General features: G+C 38.5%; 1 protein-coding gene across 11 annotated transcripts in view; it reads left to right on the top strand.

Moving 5' to 3' along the window:
* Nucleotides 1-19,312, top strand: part of MPP7 (MAGUK p55 scaffold protein 7) — a 152,464-nt gene extending 133,152 nt beyond the window's left edge. For all 11 annotated transcript variants that reach the window (XM_083823664.1, XM_083823657.1, XM_083823656.1 and 8 more), the window contains 6 exons: nt 3,999-4,169; nt 10,333-10,413; nt 12,214-12,307; nt 13,396-13,504; nt 14,585-14,728; nt 16,112-19,312. In XM_083823664.1, the coding sequence (XP_083679790.1) occupies nt 3,999-4,169; nt 10,333-10,413; nt 12,214-12,307; nt 13,396-13,504; nt 14,585-14,728; nt 16,112-16,291 (779 nt within the window). In that variant the 3' untranslated portion in view covers nt 16,292-19,312. The remainder of the gene's footprint in view (nt 1-3,998; nt 4,170-10,332; nt 10,414-12,213; nt 12,308-13,395; nt 13,505-14,584; nt 14,729-16,111) is intronic.
* Nucleotides 19,313-24,668: the final 5,356 nt, after the last annotated feature.

Below are 24,668 nucleotides of genomic sequence, written 5' to 3'. Positions count from 1 at the left end.
CAAAGCTGAATTTAAATTATATTTCCTGTTAGCGTAGCTTCTCCGAATTTGAGAAATTAGCTTTCTAATATCATGAACATATTTGAATTTACATTCATTCAATGTAATCACAATCTTTTGTTCGCTTCTTTTGAATTTTATTACTAAATCTAAAGAAACACAGCATTTTACATTGGCATTTTTTTAAAAGTATCTCAGGGGGTACAGGATGTGTTCGTGCATTTCCAGTTTTCAGTTTGGGTTTCTGCATGAAATCCAAGTGGATTTCTCTATGCAAATGTAAAGATGTGTATTGCTAGTCATTAAAAGAATAAACAGACTTTTATTTTGTTTTTCATTCTTTTTCTTATCCTTAAAGATGTAAGTGGTTTTTCTTGGATTGTCGTTGGACCTTAATTAAGTTTATTAGTAGCAGCTTCTGATTTTTGTTTCATGTTGAGAAGTGTTTGGAGACTTTTGTAGCTGGAGAACATTTGTTCTTCATATTTTCTTCCCGGCGGCTGTTCTTATTTCACCAAACCTGTTACATTCCAGGGGTGCTTTATGGGTTAGCATGTTCAGTAGGCTTCTAGTCACAGAGCTGAAACCGGTGCCCTGGTGCAAGCTCCTTAATATCCAGAGTTTTAGGTTGCTGTGGTGACAGAATTTTCCCCTTTTATTTTATAGCCTGTATACTTGGCAGCTAAGGTTAATTTCTGCTGATATCCATATTCCACAGACAGTATAGGTTGCGACTCCTTTCACATACACTGAATTTTATTTTATCAAATATCCTGAGCAAGCAATTCTTTTTCCCTCTGTTCTCTTGTAGAAGTTTACTTTTAAGCTTAATCCTTTTACAGAAACTCAATTTTGTGTTATTTCTCAGTGTTGCTTCTGTTTTTCCATGGTGATTTTCACTATATTTTTTAATAATGCTCTATTGTTAACTTAAATATATGGAGTTTGGTTTTCGTCTTTCCTAAATTGCAAAAGATGCAAACGTAAACAGGATATTTTTTTTGCTTGTTCATAAATGTATTCAGACCTTGCAAGCACAATGTTGTTTCAGTCAGCTTAATCTTTCTGCACAGTCATAGCTGCCCAGCATCTAATGTAATTATATATGCAGAGTTTGATAGAAAACATTTATTAGCAGTTATTTAGAAAATAGCTTCTGAAGGTCATAGTAAAGTTAAGCCACATATGTGTGGATGTATAATGACAGATGTGAGAGCGGGAGAGGCATGTTTCCAGGAACGCAGTAGCAGTATCATAAAAATGTGGGATATATTTGAAACAGTCTCATCTCTTCTGTCTGTACTGTACATTTTCCTTGGATTTGAAAGCTACTTAGAGCAAACTTTCTTGGGGCTTTTCAGATGTGCTCTGAGGAAGAACTTTCAAATTGACAATAATCTTCAAGTGACAAGGCAGTCCCCATACCACAGCTCTTTCATATTCAGTCGTTTTACAAGGTGCTTTCACAAGCATGCTGCAGAGAAATCAGTTATACTGGAAATTGCCTTTGTTATCTCTGACCCCCGTATTTGTGTGTTCTTTTTAATTAATGTAATAGTTTTCTGTAACCTATAGGTAAACTTGCTGTTGAAACTTCTAAAAGTAAAGGAAAATACTACTATTTTCATTTTGCCAGTTAGTTTCAATCTAAGAAAGGTCGAATGTTTTAATCAAGGAAGCTCACATTAGCAGTGGAACCATGTCACTTGAGTCTTGGTGATGCTTTATGTGTAGCCCGTAAAAGTGACACGGGACAAATCAGCCTAAAGATTGCACCAAAAACATTCTTATATTTTTATTCTTTATTTTTTTATTTTTCCCCACAAAAGAAAACACCACACGGTTTTGTTCTCCTTTAAGAGGAAAGATTGAAAATTCTCCTATAACCCATGTCCTGGTAGTTTGCTATTGAAATCTGAATGAAGTGGGTGGAAGAAAAAGGAACGAGTTACAAATCACCTTATTAAAACCTAACAGTAGAAATTGAATTAATCATGAAAATTTCACTAAAAGGATATTTTTCCAAAATATTTCACATCTCAGAATTTAAGCTGAGGTTAAGAAGCTGTTGGTAAACGAGCTATGAGACATGGCTCAGAGGCATGGAGCTCAATTTTCAGGAACAGTTTAGCTAGCTTTTAGGGCAGTTTTTTAACCTGAAGCCTTTCAGATGAGACCTCAGGAAATTTATAACCCCTTTTCACATGTCTGTATTGCTAATGTTACTGTTAGCTTTTATTTATATAGTTGCATATACTGTGGTTATGTAGCGTCATAATGGACTTTCACCCTATTGTGGACAGGATCTCCTGGCTCGTGATTATAGTTATCAACACTTTGACAAAGCTTTTCTCACTGCAGTCACTTCAGTGTTTGTGTTCTTTTTTTTAAGAAGAAAATAGCATAATTCTGTCTATTTCATTATGTTTTCCTATTTTATATTTTGGTCACTGTTTTATCTCAGTCCACCTCCTTCTCAGTCTAGACATACGGTAGTTCTTAAAAATGGCATCATCCTTTTCTGTGGCTGTTAGCTCTTCTCCCTGTTCATAAATTTTAATTTTACTTATTCATATTTTGGATATGAGTGGTCGACATCCCTGGATTCTCAAAACAAAATTTCCTTCCTTTTTTGTGTGTATGTATGTATTGCAAAATTCCTATAGGTAATAGGGACTCACATCAGCAAAATAAGTAGGTTAACATGCTTTGTGATCCAGGTTCTGCAAAGATTTATGCTAAGTGGAACTGTGGGTGTGCAAAATGCTAAGCCTGTAACAAAGCTTTATAGGATTTTGCTTCAGATCTGGTTCTAAGTATTTGCAGAACTGGGTGTTGAATTTGCCAGATACTGCCTTTGAAGAAGAAATTGTAATATGATTACTTCTCAAACACCTAAACATAAGTGCTTTTACAAGTTTATGAAAACATATTGCTGAAAAATGTGGGGTCACCAAAAGTTTACGTGTGTTTACTGTCCTATGAAATATTCTTGGGAGAAAAAAGGTGTTGGGATTTTTTCAGTAATTTTAAACTGTTGTTTGTGTTCTACTATATTACCACCAAATAATGAAATCAGCTTTGCAGCACTTCTTTGCAGTCCTTTCTGTAGTTCCTTCTAGAACAAAAGCAATACAATAGAGATACCAGTAAAATTAACGTAAAGGATTTATTTGAAGAGCTGTAAGGTAATCATTAACACAGGAGTAAATTAGTTTTTAACATATGGTGTTGGGGGGGGTATACTGTTCTGCTTGAAAATGCCTATGATAATCTCTTTTGTAAATACTTAATAGCTATGTGAAATTTCCAGTCTTGCAGATAGGTACTATAGATGTAATACTGTTGATGCAATTGTAAATGCAATTTTAATAGGAATATTAACTTTCAATTTCATGCTAACATATCCATAATACAGCAACTGTGTTGTCTAAGATGTTTCATGGTGTTTTGGAATTTAACTGACAGTGTTTGGTTTTATTTTTAAACATCTTCGGGAAAGGTTCAGTGTGCTTTTTTTGTAGTATCAGCATGGAGCCAAGCACAAAAAATAATTCAATTAATTTTCATTAACTCTTTCAACCACTAGATGTGTTTCTACCATATGTTGTATTTGATGTCTGTGTGCCATGATGATTTAATAGAAATGCATTAAGTATGGTATGAGAGTCCAGATTGCATGAATGTTTTCCTTGTGTATATCTCCTAATGTATAAAATACACAAATTTTCTAAATATGTTAACAACTTAATGTAATTATTTTTTACAGCTTGTTGTAACTGTGATGATTTTATTGATAATCTTAATTTTGCAGTTTATATAGGTATCTGACATAGTTTTAAACTGTGGGAAAATATCATTTTAATGACATGGCTTATTAAACATACGGTGCAATTTTTATTCCATGCACCAATCCTCGAGTGTTTGGAAGAGACTGTTCTCAGATATTTTGAGGAGACTTACTTTCTTATTTTGAAAAAATCCTGTTCTTATTGCAGCTGGTTTTAGAAGAAGCTTTCGTCTTAGCAGAAAAGATAAAAAAACAAACAAATCTATGTATGAGTGCAAGAAGAGCGATCAGTACGACACAGCAGATATCCCAACATACGAAGAAGTTGCAAGATACAGACGACAACCTAATGACAAATACAGGCTTGTAGTTTTGGTTGGTAAGTTGTTTTCAAATTAACATTAACCTTATTTTTAACCTGGTAAAACAGAGGGCTGACAATTAGCGCAATATTTACCACAGACTCGTTCATATGGAGGGGATCTTAGAAAGTCACCTAGTCCAACCTCCCACTCAAAGCAGGATCAGCACTGAATTCAGAGCAGGTTGCTGATGACAACAGCGCTGAGAATTTGTCTTCCCACCGTGTCTTCTCTTCCCACCATTCACCTTGGTAAAGAGGCGGGCTCCATCTTCTCAACAAGTGTTAGAATGGTGCTGTTGGGTCCTCCTGAAGCCATCTCTTCTCCAAGCTATACAAGCCCAGTTCCACCTTGCCTGTCTCACCTGAAGGTCATACTTCAGCTCTCGATCATCTTGGAAGCCCTCCATTGGCCTTCCTCCAGTTTGTCAACATCTTTCTTGTAACACAGGGTGCAACATGGACTGATTATTCCTCAGAGTCTAACAAGTGGGAAGAATCACTTCCCTCAATTCACTGGCTATCCTTTTGCTGATGTAGTCCAGCATGTTGTTAGCTTTCATTGCTGCCAGCATGCGCTGGGGACTCATGGCTAGCTCAGTAGCCACCTGGAGCCTACCCTTTGAGCACGATTGTTCATGCAGTTTTTCACCTGTCTTGTAGTCCACCCATCTAGATAGGATATCCTAATTAGTATATACAGATGCTCTAGAAGACGATGTTTACAGCCTTGCCAAAACAAAAATAGTTGATGTTAAAATATAGCTACCGTGGTGACTAATCTGAAGCTGGCAGTCAATCTGTACTAAAACTCTTAAGAATTAAGTCAGTGCTCTGCTCTTAAAGATCATTCAATATAGCAATATAGAAAAAGAACAAATACCTGTGGTCAATCAAGACAGTATATATAAGGGGACAGCAACGAAATCTGCTGTGTTAAAATAAGTAAATAAGCAGGTTGAGAGAAAGGTAGATGAGAGGTGGACCTCTGTGTGCCAAGAGCAGATGTAAATATAGCTGCAGAATATCAAAGATGTCACCCTTAGCTTTCTGTTCCTCTGTAATCTGTCACCACCATAGCTTCACTACAGTATTTATTATCTAATTGAAATGTATTGCTTCAATCTTCTAAAAAAGGAGGAAGTATATTATTTTAAATTTTTCAAATGTAGCCATTGGAGTGCCAGTGAGTAACCAATACTGCCAATGAATAATGTCTCATTAATTCTTGTTTCTTTTGCAGTAGTACATAGGCTGATGCTTCATTAGTAAAGTTTCCTCCATTCTAAAAGCAGCAGAGCAGAGAAATATGACCCTCTATCAGGGACTGTTATGAACTGTTGAGTAGCTATGTTTTTATATCACTCATATCCAAGGGAACATTAAATTTAGTTTTTAATAAACAGGTTTGTCACTCTCCAGCACTAAAATTCAGCCACCTACTAGTGTGATCACTGCGAGATTGTGGGCTATATGCAACAAGTAATAACATGGTTGAGTTGATTTTACACTTACATCAACAGAGCGCAGTGCAAAAGTGTGATAAGTAGACTTTTTATAACAAATTGCATATGTCTGATCTAAAGAATACCTAGAGATTTCATTTGATTTTTGTTGTAATAAATCAAATGAAGAAAGTGTGCTTTTTCAGTAACAAAAGCAGTTCAGAAATTTATTGCAGACTTCAGTAATTCTGATGTTTTTCTCTGGATATTAAGGGCAGCTTAAGTCTGGCCAATACCATAAAAATGTCTTGTGCAAAATGTGGAAAAAGTAGCAGAGCTAAGCAACACAGGTATAGTAGGAGTGAATATATTCTAAAAGCTTTTTGTGTGCCAGTAGCAGCGTACAATATAATCTGTCAAACATAACTTGGTTATTATTACCAGGAAACAAAGGGACAGATAATGAATTTATAGCTGTAATTGGTGGGGACACTAAATGTCTGTTGTGTTATGCTAAGCCTAAATGCATAATTTACTGTTGGAAGGCTTTTGAGGTTTTGTTTTGTTCTTTTTTAGGTAAAGAGAGTTTGACAACTGTAAAGTGGAAATTTCTTTTGGCCTCATTTTAAATTGGTCTAGTCTAATTTACAGAATGCAAATTGCATACATAGTAATTTTTAGTGCCCTGTAGTGTGATATATCTTAGTCTCAGGTTCAGCTAGATGTATTAGTTTGTCAAGCTTTTACCTTGTCTGCAAATGTATGCTTGTGAATAAAGTCCTGCATATCCTTGGGGCTAAAATAATGGATCATCTGGAGTGCTAATGATACAGATGCTTCTGCTGTGCTGTCTTTTAGGTGTTATGAATGTGATGATTCTGCTAAAAGCAAAATTGTCCAATATCATGTGACCAGTGTTGCAGCCTTATCAAGCTGAGGCAGAACATTTTAATGTGAAACATATTGTTTAGACAATAGAATTTTCATTTACTTTAATGAGGAAAATGTCCTGCTCACAAAGGCTTCTGCTTCAGTAATTGCGAAGGCCAGACTAGCACAAATTTTGTTTCTTGAGAGTCAGAATGGATGTGCCATATACTGCAATTTTACATGGCATAGTATCAGCTAAGACAGAAATTTCTAAAGGGGGCAGTGCTAGGATTAAGCAAGGTCAGTAGTAACAAACCACGAGCATGTGCCCCAGAACACACACGGTTGTTTGCATACAGTGCTGTCACCAGAGGCATGTAAAGCCTTTCAGGTGCATCTGTGGTGATGCATCTGTCCTGGGCAGTGATGGAAGTAAGGACCAGAGGTGTGTAACCACAACGGAACAGTTATTAGCATGTGGCACAGATCAGAAAGGGGTCTTGTCCCCAAACTAGGCTGTCTACTCCCTGCAATGGTGTCCTTCTGGTCAAGGAATCAGGGACTGATAGAGTTCTCTGTTGCTGTATTTCTTATGTTAAAAAAATAAAAAATCCATCACCTTTAGTTTTATCATGAAGAAGCTATGCGAAGACAAGGTCTATCTCAGTACAAAGGCAGATGAAACAGAAGTGGCTCCACATAGCTTTAGCATACGTTCAGTAGTGGCTTGCAGAAATGTAATAGCTCTACAGCAATACTGTAGGAGTATAGTCTACTTTGACCATACTGCTCCAAGTAAACCGTCTGAACAATGAAGAAGGAGTTCTAGAATTGCTATGCTCATTAAACCTTCTGGGCTGAATGAATAGGTAGGTCAGCATGGTTCAGAAATGTCTGTTTTACAAAGGATGCAACATCTATGTTGGCGAGTCTTGCCAATGAGAAAACTGGCACGAACTCCCTGATCCTGCTTCAGTGAACAGCAAATCTAGAAGTACACTCCCACTGCTAGTTACAATTTATTGAAAAACAGAAAAATGATGTTCTGCTTTTCTACCTCATATGTCATTGTGCCATAGTTCTACATTGCGTTATAATTGTCCCTTGTACTAGAAAAGGAATAACTGACACACAGAATGCCCATCAATGCATGTTTTCTACTGGGTCTTTATAGTCCCAGCAGAGGTGATATCACCTAACTTCCAAAATCTTTTCTGAAAGACCATTTTCTTTTTTCTTTTTTTTTTCTTTTTCAAATAAATAGACTTCTAGGAGATCAGTTTGTTGGTGAAGAGTAACTGCTTGGGTTAATTTTCCTGAGACCTGAACTTACATCAAACAGTTTTTCCAGTTTTCTTAAGACGTATCTGAATGGTACAAAACGTAATGCAAATTTTAATGATTGGGGGTCTTAATTCTGCAAGAGACTGTCTTACAGCAAGGTAGGCACTGCAGTCCGTTTGTGCAGGATTCAACCATTACTCAGTTGACATGACTAACATGGAACATCAAGCAACATAAATGTTCATTTAAAAAAAATAAACAAAGTATTTCTAAATCTGTCACTGTAACACTAAATATTGCTGCCTGGGGTGATTTATAGTAAACTAAAACTATGCTACGGTCATGTGTCCCACATGCCTGGCATTCTGCAATAAGAATCTGGACTGTCCTTTTCAATCCTGATGCTTTCTTCTCTTCTTGAGTTCAAATCATATTCGGATTCATAATTATTAGAAACCAGCATCTTTCTCTGTAGCATCAAATGAAAAGAAGATTCAGAAGAGAAGTATACATTACACTCAGGAGGTGTGGTGTAAAAACGAGCATAATGGATGGCTTTACTAATTAGGAATCAGCCCCTAATGTCCGTGTGCTACAATTATGAGATTTTCATGAAGACAGCTGAAAAAGAGGAATCCACAACTTTCAGTAGTTATCTTTAAAGATGAATTTAGAATGGTAATCTGGAGGGGGAGACAGAGTAGTAATGAGGTTTGGGTCTTAAAACAGATTTGATCTAAGTTTCCAAAGCATCTGTCACAGTAAATGAAGCCTGGATTATTTATATATAAATAGAGCTAAAAGCATATTGTTGATTTGACAGCACATAGGCTAAGGAAATAATATTTGTGTAGATTTGATGGGAATTTTTTTTTGCTTTAGAGGAATACAGTGATTCTTTTTAACTCAAATTCCACTTGTTTCATTCAACTTTGCTAGAATATATTGAGAATTTAAATTACTTTTCCTGAAAAAAAATCTGTTTGCTTAAATAGCTATACTATTAAAAGAGGAAAAAATGTTTTTTTTTTTTTAAATAAACACAAAAGTAATGCCATTATCTTCATGACACATTGCTTTCCTCTGCAGACATGCACCAGTAGAGGCTGCTGTACACCATATTAAATAAACATTTATACATACTGATAGATTAATTTACAGGCGGGTCAGAGATGGAACTTGAAATGTAGTTGTGTTTTTAACTTATGTAAACATATAAAATTATAAATGCAGAAACTCTTAAGATTTTACAGAGGGACTACAGTCTGGGGATAGTAGCAGGCCTTTGCTTTTCATCATTATGTGTTTCTAACTTCAGACAGGGTGGACAGTCATTTTTACAAATAGTTACCTGAAGGTGTTGAAGCGTCAGGCTTTGTTTCTTGATACCAGATTCACTAGTAATTAAGCAATATATCACGCTTTCATTAAAATGTTTATTAGGTGTTGTATTTCTGATCTCTAAAATGTCTCTGTTACAAAGCATTCAATGCATATATGTATCCCTTTTCCTACAACAGCAAGAATTTTCCTTAAAACCACATGTATTATCCTTGGATTATTTGGGATGTGGTTCAAATTACTTTCCTCTGTGTTCTGCTCTTGACCTGGCTTGGCAGAAACAAGGCCAGTATACCATCAGAAACTCCTGGACACACACAGCCGTGCTTCCTCCCTGAACATATCACCACAGCCCCACCACCAAACGCGGCGGACAGGCTGGAGCCCTGCACAGAAGGTGCCTGGTGCCAGGGAGCGGTTGCCACATGGAGCTTCTGAGAGCTCACAGGACACAGAGTGCCCTCAGAGGAACCTCGAGAGTCACTGGCAAATGGCTAAGACTTAGGGACAACCCCAAAATCAAAAGCAATGTCTCCTCGGTAACTTCTAGGACAGCAGTACTCAAGTGGAGGTGGAGGAGTTGGGTCAAAAAACTTGCATGCAGTCTCTGTTTCTTTCTGCCAACCTCCTTGCAAGAGTGGTCTCTCTTTGGCAGCCACATGAAGAAGGAAACATTTGTTTTGGACCAATTCAGACCGCAGGCAGCATACAATCAGAGTTCAAAAGAAAATCAACAACAAAGAAAGAAACAAAAGCACCCCAGACAGGTTGTGACCTGGGGAGCGCTGAGTGCATGGAGAGGAGCTGCCCTTCATCCCTGTACCTGTTCAGTGCTGCCCTGACTCCATCGAAAGGTGGACGGGGACGGCCTGAGGCCGACAGAGGCTGGCAGGAGCGGGATTCCCAGGACGTGGGGAGAAGGTGGAAGCAGTGCTCCTCGGGGGGGGAGTGTTGTGGGTAGCTGCCGTGGAGAAGAAAGTTGGCTTTGCTGTCAACTTTTTCACTGATTTTTTCCTCAGTAGTAAAGTCAGGACACAATAACTGCCAGCTAACTCCCCTGAAGTTTGTCAGCGCTGTATGTTCGAGGAGAGGCTATATCCATGGGCGTTTCTAAATGACTGATTAAAAGCCAGTTTGTATTTTAGCTATATGCTATGTGGACTTATCTCGGGGAGTACTACTTGTGCCTGAAGACCAGAGAGACCTGGCTGTGGGGAAACAGCACCATTTGTTTTTTTCAGGTCCTGTAGGCGTTGGACTGAATGAACTTAAACGGAAATTGCTGATCAGTGACACCCAGCATTACGGGGTAACAGTGCCACGTAAGTAAAAACACACTTCTATTCTCTTAATGCTATACTGGCTTTCCTTTATTATTGCATTAACTTAAGGCACTTTCAGATTTAGGTCTCTAAATGCATGCTTGGCATCCAGATTACTTTGCTAATTTCTGAAAGTGCTGCTGCAGTTGTATTTTAAATAGCATTGATTAAATTGATAGGACGTTTTGGCTCAGAGGCATTGCAGTGGATTTTTACTGCAAGTATAACATGATTGATGTCAGTGAGGTTTAGTAATGAAACTCGGCTGAAGAACACCCTGGATTTAGCTGTAAAACAGTGAAACATACTCTGTTACCAATGCTTGCTTTCAGCAAAATGCCCTTTATACATTAGGCTGGAAAATAAAGGCTGATAATAAACAATTTCATCCCATGCATAAATTATTTAAATCCCTTTTATTAGCTTCAGAAAAGTCGGTTTGGGGATTTTTTCCCTTCATTCCCTCTATCTGATCAAATAATATAATTTGTATAATAATGTATGAAATTGCTCTGTATTAAATTCTACAGTACTTAACTGTTTTTTCTTTCACATGGAGGACTTAACAGTCTTAGTTGGGCTTTCATTCCTTGGTCTGCTTTGTACTTGTAATTTTGCCTCCTATAGGGATCCTTCAAAAACATGGGTCCAACATTTTGAATTCAGGAGATATTATCACAATTTTTTTGCAAGTACAAGTATACTATAAGGTATATGTATTAAATAATTTTCTAGGTAGAAAAGTGAATACATTTGTTTTCAGCAAGTCATTACATTTGCAAATATTTGCCTCAGCTGGGTATTGAAAACTACAACAAAAAGGCAGATGTTCCCAAATATTTAACACATTGAAGCATATGCAATCATTTGCCTAAAAGTATTTCTCTAAAAATTGCCAGTATTCATCAAGCTGCCTTTTCTCATTTCTCTTCCAAATTTGTGGTTATAATTTAAAATAAACAAGTAAAGAAATCCATCTCCCTGAAATTCAGTAAGTTAGGACGTGCAGGGAGAACTGGAGGTCATGTCTTGGAAATGTTTCTCTTTGTCAGCCTAAGAAGAGCATGGCATCAAATGGCATTCAAGAACTGTGTTTCTGCAAGCAGGTTGTATATGTTCATATATGATGAAGAATACATGATGCTGTAACACACACCTTGTGTTAAATGTGATTTTTAAATGGGTTTGTTATCCATAAGTGGCAACCCCACAAGGGAGTTTCATTTGTAGGTAAAAACTTTGTGCCTAGTGCTTGAAGGAAAGTAAAAACTGCAACTAATAATACAAGACTACTGAAAGAGAAAAGAATCACCAGAAAACGAAAAGCACTAAAACATAAAATTCACACCCTGTTTCTTTACTATCATGCTTTACATACCATAGCTGCGAGTGTTGTTAATGAACATAACATTTTATAAATCAGGTTGGTGAACTTTGTTTCCCTTTACGGTCTAATATGCTAATAAGTTTAACGAGTGGCAAAGTTGGGGTAATTGTTATGGACTGCTGCTCATTTTTATTATTCAGCTGTCCTCATTTTATTGGATTTTTCCACTGGTTAATAAAAATGATAATCTGACTCTTGTCCAGTAGGTTTTTTTTTCTTCTCTACATGCTTTTAAACTCAATCCTATCACGTGTTGAGTGCTGCCTACCAGAGCAGCCTTATGTCTGTCAGAAGTAAGGGAACCACTATGCTTAGTATTGCACAAGGGTTGTGCGCTTTTGAATGTTTCGTGAACTGGTTTGCATTATATTGTTTTGTACATCTCCTCTTTTTTTCTTTTAATTAAACTGCAGACACTACCCGACCAAGAAGAAGCCAAGAAAGTGATGGTGTTGAATACATTTTCATTTCCAAGCACTTGTTTGAGACAGACGTACAGAATAACAAGTATGGTGAAGAGGTTTTAATTAGAACTGTAGTTAAAACAATGGCTTTATTGTAAAATGAGGTTGGTTGTAACTTTAGATAATAATTCAGAGTGGATGTAAGTTGCAGTGATTTGAAGATGTGTTAGAATTACATTTTGATACATAAACAATTCACAGAATCTGAAAGAAATACAGAACAAAAAAGAAATATAGGCAGACGCAAATGTTTCTAAGTTTCCAAGTGGTTTCAGTACTTCAGCTCATCAATAAGACTTGAAACTGTAGGTGTTGAGGGTGGGGGAGCTCTCTTTTAATAGGGAGTCATCTTTGATAGCCATAAAGCATTGCAGTGCTGGAAGAAAGGGGTCTGGAAGTGCTGCAAACGTGCTTGAATCAATGTTTGTGTAGTTCCGCTCTTTTTCAGGACAGGCACTTCCTGTGCTTTTGAATTTAGAGACCTACAGTGAAGCCCCTGCCTGTAAACCCTCCAGAAGTTAAACTAAAATGAAGACAATGGTAGCATCATGCTCTCTAGCAGCCTGTAAAATATTGTAGCTTGAAATTTTGCCTCAGTGTTTCAGAGGGCAAAAGTGTATTAGACACAAAGCTGTGGGTTTTATTGAAACTTCAAACTGTGCTTTGCTTTTTTGGCAACTTGTGCTTTACTTTTATAGCACAGAACCAGCCGCCTCGGTTCCATTAGCACTGTTGTAGCTCCTCCTTCTCTTCTGGGACAGAATTTGGATATTCTGTAGTGTGCAATGAAATTTCAGTAGTTTCTATTGTTTAGCTTATCCACTGTTTTATTGCATTGCATTAGTTCAGAAAAAGAGGTGATGGAAAACATTAGTGGGCTGTTGGACTACAGTACTTTTTTCTCTTTAACTGTAATACAAGCAGGTGTTACTGATTTGAACGTGGTAAAGTAGAAGATTTCTTAAAATTGACATGCTGAAGTACTTGACAGCATTTCCTTTATAAAACATGGTAAAACTCAAGTGTAAAGTAAAATATTTTTGCTTCTGAATTAGATCTTATAAACCAAACTGATAAGTTTTCGCTGGAGAAAATGGAAATGATTCTAGTTGCTTTCACCTTCTGCCACAGGTTCATCGAGTATGGTGAATATAAGAACAACTACTATGGTACAAGTTTAGACTCTGTTCGATCAGTCCTAGCTAAAAACAAAGTCTGTTTGTTGGATGTGCAGCCTCATGTAAGTAAGCACTTCTGGAATCTTGTAGTTCCCCATGTTGCATATTAGGATTCCAGGAACCTACCTGTTTCTAAAAAAGTATATTTTATTCCTTGCTGAGTTACTATTGAGTGGGCTTGCTGGGTGACTTTATTGCAGCAAGGCTTGCTGAAAGGAGAAGAGGAAATAAACTTCAATATGTATTGCAAGTATTCAGCTCAGTAATTAACTGAATTGAAAGCCCACATCACAATACCAAATATGTAATTACGAAGTGCTCCCATATTTTCATTCAACTTTCTGCTGTTTCATGTTAGAGATTCTCTTCAAAACTTAAATTTCAGAACAGCTTTGAGCTGCCACCCAATCCAGCACCTCTCTTCCGCGTTTAGCAGTATGTCCGTGCAAAGGGTTTCCCTGCAGGGCACACACAAGTCAAGGAACACGTTCAATGTGTTGTTGGCTGGATAATTGTTAAGAACGTTCCTGTCTAAACCATTTGTTCTTGCACTGACCTTCCTTGTCTTTCAACTCAGCTGAACAGCTCCACTGGGAATTTTTTTCTACTAATAACTACAGTGCTTTCAGGAGCTGGACCACTTTGTTTAAAAGTAGGCAAAGTGTTTCATCTCCAAGGGTGGCCAGCCTGCGGCTTCTGAACCCCAGCAGGTTGTGAGCAGTTCCCGGTGCAGTTTCAGATGTGGGGATTTTCTGTAGAGCAGCAGGAAGAGGGCTGTGCCAGCAGAAGAGCACCCGGGCAAGCCAAACCTGCACCAGGGGAACTGGGCAGGGGCTCCTGGGGCTGGTGCGGACAGATTTCTTGGCCAGATTGGTGCAAGTCCAGCATGCCTGATTTTTCAGTGAAACACTAAATTCTCCAGGGGACCCAGGCTTGTGAGCCCTTCTGGGATCCCATTCTCCAGGGTCTTGTGGACCCTGACAATGTGAGAGGACAGAAAGCTAACTTTTAGATAGCCTTTCTGAAGATAGCCTTCTAGAAGTGCTTTATGGGTTTATTTTGCGTAGTGGAGAGTTTCTTTTACTACAGTGAATTCCATTTTGAGAAATAAACTAATTAATTTAAATCTTTCCTCTTCCCAGACAGTGAAACACTTACGGACATATGAGTTTAAACCATTTGTTATATTTATAAAGCCTCCGCCGCTTGACCGTTTGAGAGAGACCAGAAAAAATGCCAAGATTATTTCAAGTAAAGATGATAGGGGAACTGCAAAACCCTTTACAGTAAGTTTATTTAGACATCGTAAAGCATGAGAACTTGTTAAGAGTTTGTTTGTGGTGGTTAGCATACATGTTATTTCCCTGTCTCTGTCACCCTAAACTTGCTGTGATGTTCTCATTGTTTGCTGTGCTCATGGGTATTTACATTTCCATCGTGCTCTATTTGAGTTTATGTAATTGAAGAACCCTCAAAATGCAAGTATATTTTTATGACAAATAATGCTGTGGATTTCCTTTAAAAAATTTGCATGTGGGCTTAGATGTTTCTATTTAAGTATAGGAATCTCCTTGTTTTATCAAGTGTATTTCTGAGTCTAAATTTAGAGGAAACCTCAAATATAAAGCATCAATTGAAAAAATAAATGCTGCTTTAATAAAAAGAACATATTCTGGGCTAAGAGACACAAAAAATGTTACAGGGGAATAAATATTATAAGAAAGAATGAAAAAAATCTATGGAAGTAAAAGTAACAAATGCTGCCTTTTGTCAATAATCAGAAAAGAAAGAAAAAAAAATAGTCGTGTTACCCAATAGTAACTTACTTACTTCCTTGAAATACAATATAAAAATATTTTAATTGAGACTAAACCAAAGCCAATCATGGTTAGACTTTGTTTTCTGCATTTAAGGGGTGTATCATTTTCCCTCACTCAAACATAAGATGTTATTTGGGAATTTTTAGATTTGGTTTTCAAGCTAAGTCATAGATAGAGTCACAGAGATTGATGTAAGTCTATGTATGACTGTCTTTGTAGAATATGCTTTTGAAATAGTTTGGAAATAATGCACTACAACAATACTTCCTGTCATGTATAAAATGTAAGAGGAGTTCATTCTTAAGAGCAAACTTCAGAATATTGTTTAGTTAGGACAATTTTATTATCTCATAGTTGTGTAATCAATTAAATTCCAAGGATTTGTTCCCTCCCAAACATGAACAGAAGTCCACTGAACCAGGTCTAACAAGGCATAGGAAGACAGCTCCTGCCAAGCTCTTAAAAGAGTAAAGGCTGCACTGTAATAATTTGCTTGTTGATAGCAAGCCAAGGCGTAAGTAATGAAATTTTAAATATATCATCAAAGTAAACAGCGAGAAACATTCTCCACTGGTGTTGCTAACAGAAGATGTCTCTCTAATTACCATGCGGTGACCAACGGTGTTACTGCAAGGGCTGAGATGAAAGAATTGCCTGTTGAGCAAACGCTATTTATGAGAATGTTCTCTGAGATTATTTGGAATGGTCATTTCTGTATTTTTTTTTATAAAAAACAGAATTTCCATTTCCTGACGAGATAAGAAATAAACAAGTAGCTTCACATTTACCACAGAATTAGTTTATATAATGTTTCTGTGGACAGACTAATCCTTGCACTGATCTTATTAGGAGGAAGATTTTCAAGAAATGATCAAGTCTGCCCAGGTGATGGAGAGCCAGTATGGCCACCTCTTTGATAAGGTGATAGTCAACGATGACCTCGCTACAGCCTACAGTGAGCTCAAAACAACTTTTGACAGATTGGAGACTGAGACCTTCTGGGTTCCTGTCAGCTGGTTGCATTCGTAACGTTTCATATACACAAGGCATCTGAAATCGACTGAGTCTAAATCTGGTGCATGGTTAGGCAATACTTAAGGGCCATTTTCTTGGTAGGAGGGCTTTCTAACTCTGCCTGAGCAGCAGGTGCACTCTTCACATACTTGGCACTGGTCTTGTTTTCCTGTGTCTTCAATCTTCCTGTTCATAATTTTGGGACAGTACAGGCAGGTCGAACCGAAGTCTTACTACGCTCAGTAAAGTGAGCTAATACTAGTGTAACAAAACTGCCAAACACCTCTCTATCATTCTTATGTCCATGTCCAAGGTAAGCTTTTTTAATGGAGAGTTTGCAGAAGATAGTAATTACTACTGGAGATCAGCACTTTGACGGTTTTAAGCATAACTGCTCTCATAAAAAGCACATCAGCACTTGGAAGTTATTATCCGTTAAGTGCTTGAGAGAACTGAGGCAGGCAAAAGTGACCAACAGTTTTATGAGGAAGACATCCTATCCATAAAAAGATAAGTGTTTTTACTTTTCTAGATGTGAACCTTGTCTTATATGTACAGAGTGATTTTCGTATTCCTTTGCACTTGAGTATTCATGAAAAAAAAGATATATTCAGTGGCTTAATTGTGAAAAACTCTGCTGTGAGCATGCATGGATTGAAAACATTTTCATGCATGCTTTGTGGCACAACAAAACTCACAGGAATATTTATTTAAATAGGGAAAAATGTGAGTTACTATGTATATTACTTCAAAATCTTTGGGATTAGTCATCTGTAAAAACAGTGGCGAAGCAGTATGAATAGCAACAAAGTAAAGAGTTTTTATTTTTTTTCTTTAAATTGATTACAAACATTTTTACCATTCTTTAGAACAGATTTCCCCTCAGAAATTTTCAACCAATTAGTAAGGAAACCTTGAAGATCTGGAAAGCAGTTGCAATAAGTTAACTCTTCCTATTGTTCAGTATGTAGTGATACTTTTTTTAGTAATGTAACAGACATTTTGTCTCTATCCAAAAATAAATTAATGCTGTAGACTTCATTATAAAAAATATCTTTGTCAGTGGTCAGACACGGAAACCTCATTTTAAATTTGATGTGGCAGTGAAAACTAATGTATCATAGACTATGTATTTTTACTATAGATAATTTGGTATTTTTCTTTATTTACTACTGATATGCAGAAAGTGAATACATCTGTAAAGACCAAGTAACACCCATGTGTTGTGTTGTGAATACGTCTTGTAAGTACAGAATGTGTATAGGAACTTGCTCAATTCAGATCATCACATCTGTGGCATTCAAACAGGAAACAGTTATTTCATGTTAATCTGTAAAGAGAATATAGATGTCTTGTTTAAAGAGTAAAGAATTTAGTGAAAACTTATATATTTATGAAAGGGTTGAAAAGGGATGTTAAGTTTTTAAATTTCTTGTCAATGTGATCATTTATTAAACAGATTACTAAGACTGTAATTTGAAACACCGTCTCTGTAAATTGAGCTCAACATTCCATGTAAATATTTTATTTCAGTTCATGTGCTGATCAAGCCATCGGGTTCTGCAGTTTTATTCTAAATGCATATTTAATGTGTGGGTCATTGCTTTTGACTTAGAGTTGTATAAAACAAATGAAATGCAAGCAACAACAGCAAAATCCCTAGGAGTCTGGAAATGTTTATGCAAGAGTTACAGATGTACTGAATCTCAGTATGGATAAATGCTCTGTTTGAATGGCTGTAATGTAACTTCTGTCAAATTTCACCATTTTTCAGGTGGACTTAAACCTTTTTGTAATACAAATTGAAATTTGTTGATTAAATTAATTGCATGCAGATTCTGTGGGTTGAGAAAATGGTTATCTTTTTTTTTTTTTTTAATTATTGAAAATCAAACTGTTTTTCAGGGGATCTGTAATTCAGGCTGTTTGCCTTTGCCTGCAAGGTGCCGAGTGCCCTCACCACCTCTTGCAACCAGTGAAAACTGAGCGGGCACTCTGCAGCTGTCAGGATCTGGCCGTTTCCAACCAGAGGAGCTTTAGTCCATAACGAAACACTCTTAACGCTGCTCCTACCCCATGGTGTCTCAGAACATCAGTGTAAAATAACTGTCCCATAAGGGACCTGCTTTTCTCTTTAAGAATTATATGCTAGAATATTCTCCAAAGTCCCCATTTGAAACAGTTCTGGCTCTCCTGCATGCTGTTTTTCCTGTCCTTTTGAAAAGATTTTAATTCCCATTCCTGGGTCAGTGTGGTCTAGGAGGACCTTCTCCAACATCCTTGCTGTGTTGGGCAGCAGTGAGCAGCACCGTGCATTTACAGAGACACCGACTCTGATCCTCAGCACAGTCCTGGCAGGCATTTCCTAGATGGATGGCTGCCTGCCCCGTCTCCAGGCCAGAAGCTAAGTCCTGAATTGTAACACCTGCAAAAGAAAGGGAATCACAAAAACATAAATCCAGCAGAGCAAAATGTGCACGGAGTCTTTAAGGAGTGAGAGGTAGTTATAGTTAAATTACTAGAGTGCTCTTGAAAATCAACATTATCACTGTGTTTGCTTTAAAAAAAATAAAAAAGAAAAAAAAGAAAATAGAAGCCACTGTAAGGCTGGCAGGGATGATACAAGCTCATGGCAAAAAAATGTCTTAACCCAACAATTCTGACAGCACAGGAGCCTGGTTATCACGATGGACGCTGAGCCTGTGTACTGAATTGTTCTGAGGCACCTACGGGGAGGGCTGTGTGCTCCTTTGGACTCCTAAAACTTGGGAACGAAGATGACTAAACATGTTTTCAATATTCCAGATATTCAAGATGTGCTGTGTGGGTTTTTAGGGATCTGTATGTTTTGACAGTCAAGTCCAGATGTTTTTATTGTGTTTTAGCTGTTTGCCATAGTCAAACAAATGGTAGTATTTTTTTTTTATTGTACCAAGCTCGATACTTGAATTTGCCATCAGGTCATTGGTTGGTGTCTTACCTGGATTCTGATCTTACCTTCTTATGCAAAACAATAAATTATTGCTATCACGGAAAGTGTTGTTTTTTTCTTTATTGTAAATAGCACCATAAAATATAGACTTTAAAATATATTGACTTTAAAAGAAAAAATGCCCAGGAAATAAGTTATTTCATAAGTCTCTCTATTAACTGTAAAATTCTGATTATTTTTACATGGAAGAATAAACCTAGAGTGGCAAAGAGTGAAATTCTCAATTTTTCGTGTTTGTTGGTGAATTCTGCTTCAGAACATATGGTCACCCTTTCCTGCAGCCCACCCCCAAGTAAACCATTTTCTTTCCGAGATGGATGCTGAAGACAGAAGGTCAAGCTGAGACACTAACTCGTCTGTGCTTGCGAAGTGCTTGGATCGACGGCCAAGTTACCGACCCGGAGTGTGTCATCGGCCACATATGCTCGTGGTCCACTGGCAAGTCACACGGGAGGCTGTGTTCTTTCCTAACACTTAAAGAAGGTAATACTTCAACTACTTTTTGCACTTTGTTACATCTTTTCCAGGAAAAAAAAAAAAGCCAAACACATACTAGGATTAGAGAGAACATTTTTAAACCCCTTCTGTTTTGTTTCAGTGCCGTATTCTGCATTTCCCACATGTATTTAGGTTCAGGTTTCTCCTGTGCATGCAGATTTTTTTCCTCAGTAAAGCTAGTATTTATTTTTTGTGAGATTGTTTCAAAGGGTGAATAGTTTTTTCAGAAATTTACAATTAAACTTATAATTTGAGTGCGTTTTTGCTATTGCAGTGTCTACAGACATTTCCCCACAGGAATACGAGTTTTCTGTATATCAATGTTTAAAATCGTTTGCACTTGCAATTTACCCAAGGTGCTCTGAAAATCATTAAGTATTTATCATATATTACCATGATTAACGTGTGATACCAAGCATTCAACAGAAAAGTGTCTGAAAACAAAATAAAAGGAACACGGCGTGTGTATTTGTTGTTTAAGAATTCTAGTGCTTGATAATGGTTAAAGGTTTCGGCAGAAGCATACACAAAAACATTTGGAAACAGTTAAAGTCTGGTCTTAAATCTTGTCTTATTTTAAATGACAGTACAAATGAGAGAATCTGGAGTTCTAGACAGCTGGATACTTTTTCCCCCTTGGTATCCTTGTCTGAAATACAAGTTGTATGTTTGGAAGAGAGTATGGAATGATTTTACATCTCTATAATAAAATACTGTAGCATTTTGTGTAGCTGATATCCAACACTTTAACAAAGAGGGTGAATCATGATTATCAATCCTTTGGTTTGCATCTATAGTTGTTATTCACATATGTCCGTTTAAACACTTTTTTAAAGACTTGGTGGCACAAACCTGCCAATTACACTTTTCGGTATATGAATGGAGACAAATATATTCAGGATTCCCAAGAGGGGAATGGCACAACCAGTGTTTGAAAACTTCTCGATAAGAAATAAATAGAGAAATTAGGTCACAATTTCTTTTGTAACTATTTTTTCTTTTGAGTAGTCATATTGATATTCAGGATTTGAGTATGCTAAAAAAAACAGAAGGCATGCTTTCATTTTCCTCATGTGAAATTTAGATTTGTGGTTTAACAGAGATGTTACAAGCTTCCTATAGTATCATGTTCAGACTTATGGAAGCATAGTTTTGAGGGATTCGGTACATGTTTTAAAGGCAGCAAGTCTGTGGGTATGGTAGAGAGAGGGACTGAGAACATTACAAGTGAGGCTACTATCCTGGAAACACGTCTCTATTTTTATCAGTCACTGAACAAGGAAATTAGCAAGTTGGCTGCTAACGTACTGTGGTTTCTGTTCCCCCTCTGGTAAATATAAATAAGCTCCAGTAGATCTTCATTGGTATGCAAAGCCAAAATTAATTTTGAGAGTTGAAATGTAGGGAGCACTACTGGTCCTGGTGGTGTTGGCAGAGCTGTTGCTCTATTTTCTTCTGGTTTTGTTAACTTTTACAGGAAGAGTACAAACTTCACAACTTTAACAAAAGCTTACCAAACTCCACTGTCAATTGCATTCTGTTTTTCCTCTTGGCCTTGCACAAATTTAGTTTAATAATCTCAGAGGGGAAAAAGAGATAATTGACTCATCTTGAAGAGCAGTGAAACAGCAACAATTTGACATTTTCATCAAAGGACATTTTTTACTTGTCTCCCAATGGACACACGAGGCGGTGTGTTTCTGAAACCCAGAGGTGAAGAGCATGTGATCCAGGTGGGGAGCAGATGAACAGCGTTTTGTGCCATGAAAATACAAAAGCTCCGAGAGAGGCCCTTGAGGCCTGCCTGATACGTAAGAGCAGTGTGTGATAAAACAGGCCAGGAGCAGTTCTAATTTTATGCAGCCAGTGCTGGCTATGGGAGTCCTTGTTTAAGAAAATCACAGCTTGGAGCATTTGTGTTTGTTGGGTGCACAACCTCTGGACATTTCATGATCCTGCACCCTTTCCTAGGTATATATTACTGGCCTATTCTCCAGAAATGATGGTTCCTTGAATTTGGGCTAGGCTTCCAGTGCTGGGAGTAGTCCCCGTGTTTCATGATCAGAAATTTCCACAGTTATGGTCTGGAAATTGCACAGATGGAAGCAGGGCTTGAGACCACTCCACAGAGCATCTCAACCCCTTCATAAATTACTCTTCCTTTGCGTTTTGTGTGTGGGTTATGCTTCCCCATTAAACCTACTTTGATCCAGCCTCTGGAGGCTGAATCCCAAATTAAGGCTCGCCTGTGTTAGGCGCTGTACAAACATGGAGATAAAATGTAGTCCAGCCTGTGCCGGGTAGAGCCCAGGCATGGTCAGGGGGTAGCAAAAGGTTGGTTTTCACAGCCATGAGGCCTCCTTGTCTGGGGGAGAGAGTTTAGCTGTGCTCCTGTGGCTGTGCTGGGCGGCCTTCCTTCAGAGCCACAGCAGCTCTTGTCCTGTTTTCCTTACTGTCGAAGATGTAGATGAAGTCCCTGGCTGCTACAGGGAGTAGAGCATAACATTTTGGGTTTGTTCGCTTCTGTTGTTGCTGAGGGCTGGCCCGGATGTTCTGTTATTATCGGTGCTATCTGGATAGCATGAACGCGCAGCCTCGGTTATTGGCCCTACCGGGGTAGTGCTCCAGATGTTTTTCTTTACACAGCTGTTAAGCAGGAAGTAGAACCAAAACCAAAGATTGATTTGAACCATTGTTTTGTCAAAAGCCAGAACTGAAGCTGAATTATTATCTTCTTGTGACTTCATTGAATTCAGATCATCGTTGGCCACAGCTGGATCCAGCCCAAACTCAAACCGAACTGAAACGCACAGACCCTAACCAGGCGTTTGAAGAGGTGAGACTTTGAAGGCCAAGAGTCTGCATCTTGTAATGAGTGCAGCTAATGTTACCTTTATGCCAATACCAATTTCATTTTATCGTGCATGTGTGCATATATATTCATATATATGTATTTATCAAGTGCAGTTGTGTACACCAAGTCATTTTAATGAAAAAAGCAGGCTTACCAAAAAAAAAAAGCTTACTACTTAATTGGAAGATTAATGAAAGGTTAAAGAAAGAAGTCTACCTGGTAAAATACTGAGGTTTTAGCAAATAGATCTGTAGTTTTACTCATGTGGGACTTGCACACAATTCAGACAGCCTAGATTTCCACCTTCCAGCTACACTGCTTTCCCCCTATTTTCTGAAAGGCAAAAGAGCTTGATTGAATGCAGACGACAAACTTGTTCACTACAAACCTAGTTAAACATGAAATCTTGCCGGGATTAGCTTAATTGTTCTCTAAATAAAAAGGCTTCTTTGTACATAGACTATAATTTTATGCTTGCCAGATAAAGAAACGTGAACCTGTCAGGAGAGGCAGGAATCTGTCTGTGTAGGAGTATCACCGGGCCAACTCTCCTGCCTTTTATGTGATGCTGTGGCGTAAAACACCATTCCGCTGGTTTTGTTTTACAGAAAATAGTCGCTGCGGTGGCATCCTGTGGGAACTGAAGTATCAGGTTCTGTTTTCCCTTGAAACATCCAACTCCATGCGTACCCCCCCTCCTGAAACTGCTGTCTGCCCACTGCACGGGCTGGGGAGATGCGCTGGCAGCACAGGGGGCTCCAGGGAACCCTCCCCAAGGAGCAGGAGGTGCCACTCCGTGCCTGCCATGGCCAGGTAAGGCAGTGTCTGAAACTTGGGATGTCGTTTGTGATAGGAGTGGAAAAGAATTTAGTAAAACTGGAAAATGCTTTATTGGTTCATTTGTAATCTTCAGAAGTTTATTTGACACTTCTGATTTTGAGGCAATCTGAGTCTCAATTCTTCTTCTGGCTTCTCTACAGCCTGCTTGAAAGCAAGAGTAATTAAAAAGTAATTAAAGCCTTTATTCTCTACATAAATGTAACCGCAAAAGATGTGAAGATCCTACCTCCCGAAGCTACCAGACCAAGCAAACAAAGACATTTCTGCAACCGCTCTCAAGTGACCTATTCTGTTTAATCTCGTTTCCTTTCCTCCCAGCCAGTCTTCTCCAAACGCTTCCCCGTGTCAGGGGCCAAAAGTTTGAAGAGGGCAAACGCGGAGCAGAGAGGAGAGGCTGGCCGGGAGCAGGGGAGAAGCCAAGGCTCTGCAGGGCTCCGAACTGCTGCCAAGTCTGTGGGCCTGGTGCACACCTGAGCTCGACGAACAGCACGGGGAGGTGATTTAAGTGGTAAGGTGTCGTTCAGTCCTTCTTAACCCCAGGAAGGAGTGGTCTCAGTGCCCCTCACTCAGACGTTTAGCAGGGAGCAGTTATGTTGCCTCCATGCCAGGTAAAGCACTTCCACTGGGCACTTCTCGGCTCCACAGAGGCAGAGGCTGCACCTTCCCAGTGTCATGGTCTGCACACGTCTCCTGCTCACCTGATTTGTACCAGAGGGCTGCTGGTGGCCAGGATTAACTGCTCCCACCTGCAGACGTGACCAGTTACACACCTCGTGTTTGCTAACTGGCCTTGCAGCCGCATTTAAGCCCCGCCATGAGACACTCGTGGGCAGATTTTCTGCAGGAACTCCTGGGTTGCTCCCAGCTGCAGTAGCTCGCCTGTCACGCAGACCTTCAGTGGAAAACACGAGGCCAGATTCTCTCTAAACCTGTTATCTGTTACACCATGCACAGGGAGGCAATTGTGCTGCTCTGCACAGCCCCAGTTAGAGCAGTGGTTACTTGGCTTGGCTTCACCACTGTCATGTAAAATCCTGATGGGTCCTCCTGGTTCCAGTGTTCAGGACTGATGAGTCTTCCTTCTCTCGCAGCATCTTGTGGATAACTTAGCATTGTTTTTTCATGCTAACGCAACTCCCTCTCTTCCTGGTAAATTGCCCCATTTTGTGCTATTGGAAAGTGCTTAAGTCTGGATCTCTTCACTGCTA

This window comes from Anser anser (genome assembly GCF_964211835.1).
Source record: "Anser anser genome assembly, chromosome: 2".
Lineage (NCBI taxonomy): Eukaryota > Metazoa > Chordata > Aves > Anseriformes > Anatidae > Anser > Anser anser.
Note: the sequence above shows the minus strand (reverse complement) of the source record. Positions and strands in the feature narration are given on the sequence as shown.